The 10,267-nt window shown below is 42.7% G+C and overlaps 1 protein-coding gene across 1 annotated transcript in view; it reads left to right on the forward strand.

Annotated features, from left to right (window-relative positions):
• Nucleotides 1-6,714: 6,714 nt before the first annotated feature.
• The window catches only part of cfap251 (cilia and flagella associated protein 251), a 29,307-nt gene continuing 25,754 nt past the window's right edge, over nucleotides 6,715-10,267 (forward strand). Inside the window, exons 1-4 of the mRNA XM_063194765.1 lie at nucleotides 6,715-6,812; nucleotides 7,152-7,412; nucleotides 9,582-9,722; nucleotides 9,951-10,060. Coding sequence (XP_063050835.1) covers nucleotides 7,179-7,412; nucleotides 9,582-9,722; nucleotides 9,951-10,060 — 485 coding nt within the window. The 5' untranslated portion in view covers nucleotides 6,715-6,812; nucleotides 7,152-7,178. The remainder of the gene's footprint in view (nucleotides 6,813-7,151; nucleotides 7,413-9,581; nucleotides 9,723-9,950; nucleotides 10,061-10,267) is intronic.

Here is a 10,267-nt window from a genome sequence, read left to right on the forward strand (position 1 = left end):
GACAGTTTGCGGGGGTTCGCTAAGCGCGTGCTTGCACTCGGAGCTTATTTGAAATTTACCCCTATTCATTCCCAATGGAGGCCGGAAGCCGATAGGAACCAGGACGTCCTTAAATGCTAACATGAAAGACTACAATCTACTACATGCTTCCGCTTCCGCTGAAGAACTCTATAGAGTTCTTCAGCGGAAGCGGAAGCATGTAGTAGATTGTAGTCTTTCATGTTAGCATTTAAGGACGTCCTGGTTCCTATCGGCTTCCGGCCTCCATTGGGAATGAATAGGGGTAAATTTCAAATAAGCTCCGAGTGCAAGCACGCGCTTAGCGAACCCCCGCAAACTGTCGAGGGTGTTAAAAATAGGCTGTAGGTATGACATGGTTGATCATTTTGTGTCAAACTTCGACATAAATACGATGTTGCGTCCATATGCTAAACCCGGAAGCTTTTGGCGACTACAGAAACGGCGCCAGTATCTAACGGCATGTACGTGCGGAAGGTTGTACCCATGGCAACCAAAGGAAAGTATGTAGTTCGGAAGTTTTAATGATCAGAAAGGGGTTAGCAATATTGAATTATAATCGTCATGATTTAACATGTGAATACACCAACATGATGATACGATCCATTCCACTAATGAGAAAGGGATGCGGGGACACGCTAAGGTTCGTTGTTGCCGTGCAACTTATATTTTTGCCAAACCTGAATCTCTATGGCGTTTTGCAATGTAAAAAATCGCCAGGGAACCGGTAGTCCAAACGCCGCATACAAGTTGACGTCAACGCTGAAGAGCTCTATTCTCCTACCTATATCCATATGTGGACAGGCCCGGGTTTATGTTATTATTGTTTTTTTAAATCACGGGGATTAAATCCAACAATGAGCACATCAAGAGAGAGAGAGAGAGAGAGAGAGAGAGAGAGAGAAAGATTAAAAAGAGATCCAGACTGAGTTGGGATTACCCGGGAGACGGTGCCAGGCTATTGGTTATTCTGCCATCATGCTTTGGGGGATTCCTCTTGATTGGAAAACAAGCACAAAAGCAATAACAACAACAGAAATCACACCCCACCAATGTCCACGCATACTGATGCACATAGGCCTACAGTAAACTGGGATCCAGATTATATAGGCTAAAACTAAAGCATGTAGGCCCATGGGTTTGTTCGTGATGAAGCAATGATGCTTTTGCTAGCCAGCGCACATGCACACTTTGCCAGTTTGATGCATTCTGGTTAGAATTTTCTAACCACAATGCATCAAACTGTCAAAGTGTGCATGCACACTGCCTAGCAAAAGCATCACTGCTTCATCATGAACGAGCCCTATGTGACTGTGAATGCCCCTATTAGGGTATTCGTTTTCTGTTGGATGTGTGTATGTTTCCTGTAGTGTAGCCTATAATGTTTTGACGTCAGCAGAGCATAGGTAAAGGCTAACTGCAACTTCTGATCTGCTGTATTATTTGCATGTTTAAATAGGCCTGATTTCATTTGTGTTTTGTGAATTGTGCATGTGCCCTCATATACAGTGGGCTTATTAGGTCTGGATAAAAGCGTCAGCTAATATAATAATAAAGTTAACGAGGTAGCCAATTGGCTGCTTCAGGCTGATTGTCAATTGACTACCACTTTTCTTGTGTTTGTTTAGTTTACTTTTCATATGTTTGCTTTGTCTTCCAATACATTACTTATTTTTGTATACAGTTTTGCTCTTTATTTGGACTTAAATACATATATTTTTCACCCCTTGTTTTTGTGAAAAGTGAAAGCCCACATGGGAAACCCCAACTCCCATTGTCATTGTGACACAGCACTCCACAGCGTGTTCACTGCACACAACAAAATTGCATTTATGCCTCATTCGTGCAAGGGGGCAGCCCCCAATGGCGCCCCAAGGGAGCAGTGCGGCGGGACAGTACATGCTTAGGATACCTCAGTCATGGACAAGAGCACTGGTTAATTACTCCCCCCCACCAACCTGGCGGGTTGAGAGTTGAACAGGCAATTGCTTAACCTTTGGGATACAAGTCTCACGCCTAACCGCTTACCCATGACTGCCATTGCCTGTGTTAAATTTCCTGCCCATATGATGATCTATAGGAATTTGCAGTAGAGTGCACACACACACACACACACACACACACACACACACACACACACACACACACACACACACACACACACACACACACACACACACACACACACACACACACACTCACACACACAGATCACAGCTATCTAAATCTTGAGGAGGAACAGAGAGGTCATGTGATTCATGGTGCCAGGTGTAACAGGTCTGTTTGCATGTTTTACATCCATATTTCCTCTGACTATGACTGAGGTACTGTTTCCACGTAGCAGGATATTTATACCTGCTTTTTATACCTGGATTTTAAATACTGCTACGTGGAAACGGAAGGTCAAAACCAATGCAAAACCAATGCAACCAGGAGAAAAAAATATCCACATATAAAAATATCCAGCTACAGCGCCTAAGACAGTGGGGATGGATCCTCACTCTCAGGTCAGACAGACAATGGTACAAGTAGTCACATGATGAAGCTAGAGCAGTGGTGGCTGTGTTGCCGTCACAGTGTTGGATATTTGACTTACTATTGGGTGCATCCAGAACAAGTCAGAATGTTATATAGCTATGTACTTAGCCTTTAGTTCATTAATGCAGGGTTTCTCAAACTGGGGTGAGTGCACCCCTGGGGGTGCGCGGCCTGGCATAAGGGGGTGCGTGAGCTGAATAGAGCAATGATGGATTTGTGAGTTTTTATCCAGCATTGATGAACATTAAGTCATTTTTAATTGTATTTAGACTTGTATGCTGGAAGGTTCAATCTGAAGTGTAGTGTAACTCCTAGACTATTGGAAAAGAGCATACAGTCATACAGGAATAACATAAAAACTAGTAACACATTGTGTGTGTGTGTGTGTGTGTGTGTGTGTGTGTGTGTGTGTGTGTGTGTGTGTGTGTGTGTGTGTGTGTGTGTGACACAATTCAATGTTTAAATTACTTGTAAGATGATTTCATCAGTAACTTCCTTCTTCTTTGCCTTCTCTGCCTCAGAGAGTTAGCGCTCAAGAAACCAACTTCCTCTGGCTACATCTGAAGCCTGCTCTGTCCTCTGCTCACACTCCTCTGGTTACTACATTCAAGTTATTAGCATCATCACTTAGACACTGACTGAGGAACTATTGGGGAACTAATATCTTATAGTGATACTGTCCCATTTTTGGAAATAAGCTTATTTTACACCTCTCCTTGAGTTAAATAATAGGCTCTTACCTTTCTCCTGTACTTTCAACCGTTTTCTAGTTATGGCAGTACACATTTTACCTCCAAGCTAACAGTTAACATTGAGTCTTATGAGACCAGTTAGCAACGAGCTGGTCTCATAGGACTCAATGTTAACTGATAACATGGAGGTAAAATTTGCACTGCCATAGCCAGAGAACGGTTGAAAGTACAGGAGAACGGTAAAACCCTATTATTTAACTCAAGGGGAGGTGTAAAATAAGCGTATTTCCAAAAATGGGACAGTATCACTTTAAGAATTAGTCATTGTGCATTGTGGGCAGCCGTGGCCATGGTCGAGTGATTACGGAGTGGGATTGTAGATAATAGGGTTGCAGGTTCAATCCCCACCCTTACTATCCCCTCCCTCCCTCCCTCCATGGCTGAGGTGCCCTTGATCAAGGCACCTATCCCCACACTGCTCCACACTGTACTGTAACCAATACCCTGCAACATCAGTAAGTCGCTTTGGATAAAAGTGTCAGCTAAGTATAGGCCTAATGAAATTGTGCTTCATCAGAAGATGCTATCTCCATGTAAGGCGTTTCCCACTTGATCTGACAGGTGGCTAAAACCAGCTTTTTGAAATAGCCTACCCATTTTCCTTCACACAGTACATTTTGTGGTGTTGGTTCAACACTTCAAGAGTTCATTTATGTCCAAATAAGGTCAAATCCTCAGAGTGTTGAATGAACACTGCAGAATTTGCTGTGATAATCACCCAAAAATGGAATACATTGATGACTGCTATATGTTTTTTGTCACGTCATCTTTAGAACAGATTAAACCAAACAGTGTGTAACTGAGCAGTCACATGGCCTGCCTGCTCTAAGACTGTGGTGACATAATTGATGATATCTCAAAAAGCAAAGATGGGAGGTGCCACATTTCTCAGAGAACATTTAACACTTGAATCCACAAATAGCATAGACTAATACTGTTCTGAACTGAATGAGGAAATACATTCAATAGCCATTCGTTTTTTTTTGTTGATGCATAGAGAATGTACAGAATATTTGTTTACTAAACGTATCTGACATAAATACCGTATATAACAACTTCTGTCAGAAGTTGCTTGGTAGTCCTTCAACCGCTGCAAATGAAACATTTTGCACAACTGTAGATCGAATGCCTGAACATACGGTGAATAACTCCCTGACTTAGCTGAACTTTGTAGACCTGTGAGGTAGGCCTACAGTATGATCAAAGATTATTTTAATTCATAATTGAACCTCTCTGGTTTGACATGGAACTCACTGATTTCAAATGAAAATCTGTCAGCGTTTTCAGACGAATGAGAAGGAGCTATTTCAAGTATTCTGGGTAACTTTCCGATCCTATCCTATCCTAGGTGTGTTTGGGACACATGGATGTCACACTGACTCGACAAGACTTTCCTGTTCGCCCACCACTGAGACACCACACACTCAGGTGTGTCTCTGTGCGCGGAGATCAGGTGTCCAAGGGTGGACTGCAAGGGCCATTGTGGTATTTTTAGGCTGTGTGTTTGTGTGCCTCACTCACTGTATGAATATCTCCCAAAATTATGATAAAGAGAGAGAGAGGAGTGTGTGTGTGTGTGTGTGTGTGTGTGTGTGTGTGTGTGTGTGTGTGTGTGTGTGTGTGTGTGTGTGTGTGTGTGTGTGTGTGTGTGTGTGTGTGTGTGTGTGTGTGTGTGTGTGTGTGTGTGTGTGTGTGTGTGTGTGTGTGTGTGTGTGTGTGTGTCTGTGTGCCATCATACACAAAGGGATGGCGATCAGCCTATAACAGGATGTTTCACATTCCTACACTGCCCATGCATACTGGTTGGGTGACCTGTGCCAGACGCACCTTGTGAGCCTATGTGGAGACACACTGGAGGATCCACTCACAAAGATGTAGACTCTTACAACACACACAGGCATGCACGCGCGCGCACAGTCCACACATGCAGTACACCAATTTGGAAATTACACCTTGATGTAGGCCTAGAGTAAATGCACAAAACCATTAGCTTAGCTGATTTATGACTGAAAGTTTTTTTTTCAAATGGTGGGTCCTCTGTATTCTGCGTCTGATTCCTAATGTGTACACCAGTCAAGTACCTGACAGGCAGGTAGGCACATTAGTGAAATCATCCGTATTAAGGCATGGCAAGACAGTGTAGCCTGGTATGGGAAAACAGGTAGGCCCTATGGCAAAAAGGAGTGACACCTCTGGTTGGAACAATTCAAATATGGCCTTTGATGCCTGAACATACGGTGAATAACTCCCTGACTTAGCTGAACTTTGTAGACCTGTGAGGTAGGCCTACAGTATGACCAAAGATTATTTTAATTCATAATTGACCCTCTCTGGTATGACATGGAATTCACTGATTTCAAATGAAAATCTGTCAGCGTTTTCAGACGAATGAGAAGGAGCTATTTCAAGTATTCTGGGTAACTTTCCGATCCTATCCTATCCTATGTGTGTTTGGGACACATGGATGTCACACTGACTCGACAAGACTTTCCTGTTCGCCCACTGCTGAGCCACCACACACTCAGGTGTGTCTCTGTGCAGAGATCAGGTGTCCAAGGGTGGACTGCAAGGGCCATTGTGGTATTTTTAGGCTGTGTGTTTGTGTGTCTCACTCACTATATGAATATCTCCCAAAATTACGATAAAGAGAGAGAGAGGAGTGTGCGTGTGTGTGTGTGTGTGTGTGTGTGTGCGTGTGCGTGCACATGTGCGTGCCCGTGTGTGTGTGCCTGTGTGCCTGTGTGTGTGTGCGTGTGTGTGTGTGTGCCATCATACACAAAGGGATGGCGATCAGCCTATAACAGGATGTTTCACATTCCTACACTGCCCATGCATACTGGTTGGGTGACCTGTGCCAGACGCACCTTGTGAGCCTATGTGGAGACACACTGGAGGATCCACTCACAAAGATGTAGACTCTTACAACACACACAGGCATGCACGCGCGCGCACAGTCCACACATGCAGTACACCAATTTGGAAATTACACCTTGATGTAGGCCTAGAGTAAATGCACAAAACCATTAGCTTAGCTGATTTATGACTGAAAGTTTTTTTTTCAAATGGTGGGTCCTCTGTATTCTGCGTCTGATTCCTAATGTGTACACCAGTCAAGTACCTGACAGGCAGGTAGGCACATTAGTGAAATCATCCGTATTAAGGCATGGCAAGACAGTGTAGCCTGGTATGGGAAAACAGGTAGGCCCTATGGCAAAAAGGAGTGACACCTCTGGTTGGAACAATTCAAATATGGCCTTTGATTCTAGGACGACTGAAAAGTAGAGTTCTGAATAAGAGTACTTACAATATTTTAAACAGTAGTAGTTGGGGTAAAAACAACAACAAACAGAACTTAGTAGGCCTTCTAGGCCTAATCCATAGTGAGAATGTCACCTCCCACTGGTCAAAGGATGAACTGCATGCTCCGTCTGCAGTCAGACTCCTCCTCTGAAATCGTATCCTAGCGACGGGACGCTTTGCTCTTCAGGATAACAGAGGTACAAGGTAGGTCTTTACAATGTTTGTAAGTATGGAGTTTAAAAACAACGTTGTTATTTGTATTTTCTATCAGCAAAGCACTTCAAATGGAGCGATTGAACTTGCTTGACACAAGTTAGGTGGTCAACGTGAGGTGTGCTAGGCACATCGGGATGATCAGAAGAGAAAGCCATGTGCTAAAAGGAGTAATAGCATAGTCTTTTGCAAATTCAGCATTTTCCGAATAATTGCACTTTGCCGGGCAACAGTTTTACTGAAGTTATTGTATAAATGAGATCATCGATGTTAAATTGACAGAAGTGATGGCTCGTGAAAAAATTGCTGTCTGTGATGCTGGGCTGGTAGGCCGGCCTAAGCTTACTTTGCAGCGGGATGTCAGATAGCAGTGACAGCCCTGAAGTCTTCACGGACGTGTCTGAGCCCAGGTCGGAGACGCAGTCAAAAGGTGCCCAAGTCCAGTTTGATGACAACGGTGCATCACAGCCAGGTGATGATGGCCAAGTATTCAGAAGTGCCTCACAGCAGGAGCTGCTGGACTCTCAAGTGTCCACGGCGACCTCCGTTATCCAGCCTGAGCAGCACAAAACAACCAGAAGCACACCACTGGTAATATTATTTTCTTTAATACTTACCATTGTGCCTGCACTTAACACAGCAGGATACCGTATTTTCAGCCATTCTATGTGGTGAGTGATTCTACGATCCCCCTACGCTTTTGGCAAAAGCAAAATGTCAATTATCAGTATTTTTTTTCAACTAAATGACCTAGATGTTTACATAGTGTATATATTTAAGTTTCCAAACAAACAAATTGCCAAGCTTAATCTTAAATCATTTGATAAATACTCTAATGAAAGCGAACATTTGCTTAATTATTTTGTCAACAGTGTTATGGACAAATACTATGTCATTTCAAACATATATAAAAATACTACAGAGTTGAAACAATATATGTTTGAAAGTGCTTATGTCCCTTAGCAGTAATGTTGTCATTAATCTGTGCAACTGATATAGAAAATGTGATTGTTGAGCTTCATAAGTAGGATTTTATGAGTCACTGTGATACAGACTGACACATTTTTCATCATAAATCCCTGTAACGTCTGATTTGAATATAGTCACCCTCCTTACACAAGACTTCCTTCTCCAGAGATAATCCCTAGTGTATGTTCATAGGATTTTTCCAACACATAAGGGATCAATAGCGCAAAAACACTTTCAAAACAGTCAACCGTGTTACTCAACTGTGTTACGGTCAACAGTGCAGGGGAACAAGTCGGCACTTTTTTAGGAGAAAAAACAGAGCAGACAAACCCATCTCCCTAGAACACAAATTATTTTGTTTGTTTGTCTGTCAATATGGATATAAATGGGCAAAAACATACTCCTTCTCAACTGTCATCAGTGTTGCCAGATTGGGCTGGTTCCCGCCCAATTGGGCTGCTTAGGATGGCCGTGTGCGGGTAAAAATGGCATCTATCAGAAAAACCTTCCCACTGCCATATAAATCAATAGAATTGGGCGGGTTTTTAGGGCGGATTTTGATGATTTTTTGGGCTGGAAATCATCAGCCTCATCTGGCAACCCTGACTGTCATACTTAATTGTAACACCATTGACGGTAACACCGTTGACGTTTCAGCCATTTTTATGGTGTTGTGCTAACTGAGGACCTCAAAAGTTCCACCACAACACCTTAATCAATTCATGTATCTGTATGCTTTATCTGTGTTTTTCTACATGTGATTTCTAATTCAGATTCTTATGAATATGTTGATAACACAGTTGACAGGCAATTTTCCCGCTATGAGAACATGAAAAAGAATGGATTAAATTATGGAAGGATGGAGCTCAACATTTACCAAAAAGTCTTCCCGTATCCTGCCAAAGAGGTTATGACATCACGTGATGTTATTCGTATGGCCTAAGACCAAACCATTACTGATTTATGGAGGAGGTTTCAGACCGTGACACGGTTAACACAGTTTTCGTGGACACACACAAAATGGCAAATTTCATGTATAATGGAAAGGACAGTGGTCTTTCTGACAGTTTTGTCATATTGTGATGATTACTGTGAATCAATATTTGCAATCGTCTTGGGCAAAACAAGTTTCTTTACATGCTAATATGAAGACTGAATCTGACATTTGGAAAATAGGACGGCATGAAAACGCCCAAAACCAGTATTAAATATTCATTCTTGCGGAGGGAAATAATGCTATGTCTACACTTTCTGTATTATATGAAAGATAAATGTTTTCTAATGTCCAAAACATCATTGGATGCAGTTAATAGTTAGTGGAATTGCCAAATAAAATCCACGGACTTAAAAGTGTAGGCGAATTAGAGAATCACTCTGGTAGACAGGGGTGTCCACTTTATGGTAGAACTACTGAAAATCTAGCTGAGTTGAAATGCTGTAAATGCATTTTTTAAACAAATGATCAGATCTCTTCTCTTTCAGCCATGTACACACTATTCATTCGGCAAGCATCACATCAGAATGTTTTTTTTAGCATGTTGTGAACTTAATTGGTTTCTCAGCCAGGATACCTAACAGACATTACAACATTAAGGGCTAGTTAGTGAAACTCCTACACCAACACACCTGGGCATGGCAAATCTAAATGTAAAAACAGACAGACAAACAAAAAGCAAGTTGCTTGCAGAAGGAATAGTGGATGGACATTCTTGCTACAATATAATCAGAAACGGTTTGGGTATCGCAACTTTGCTAATCCAGTTTTCCCCTTTTCTTTTGTGCTGGTTGTAGAGTCTGGATTGGGCATTTGGGTTCAACAGCAGGTTGCCAGTGTTCTGTCTGCAGGATGACGAGAGGCTGGTGATTGTCTATGTGTGTGCACATGTCGCTGTCATATATGACAGCACCGCCAACACGCAGCACCTGCTGCAGGTAACAACACACACACACACACACACACACACACACACACACACACACGCACACACGCACACACGCACACACGCACGCACACACACAGCGTAGGTGTGTGACTAAAGAAGTTAAAATGTGTGTATGTGTGTGTGTCTCTGTGTGTGTGTGTGTGTGTGTGTGTGTGTGTGTGTGTGTGTGTGTGTGTGTGTGTGTGTGTGTATGTGTGTGTGTGTGTGTTTCTTGCAGGGGCACTGCAGTCCCATATCCTGCGCCTGTGTGAGTGAAGACCGGCGATGGCTGGTGACAGCTGATCGGGGACAGGAGAGTCTGGTCATCATATGGGACACCTACACTGGGTGAGGGCAACAGCGCCTATAAGACTGGGGCTACTTACTTTATGTTAAGGCATTGGTTCACAAACCTTTTCGTCAAGGACCCCCTTTTGGACTTTTGAATATTTTGCAGAGTTAAGTAAGTTGGCCTTGAAGCATAATGATTGCGAGTTTGATTCCAAACAGAGAATCAATTTAAAATGCTCTCTTACTTTTAACTATTAATTTTAG

The sequence above is a fragment of the Engraulis encrasicolus genome, chromosome 3 (assembly GCF_034702125.1).
Source record: "Engraulis encrasicolus isolate BLACKSEA-1 chromosome 3, IST_EnEncr_1.0, whole genome shotgun sequence".
NCBI lineage: Eukaryota > Metazoa > Chordata > Actinopteri > Clupeiformes > Engraulidae > Engraulis > Engraulis encrasicolus.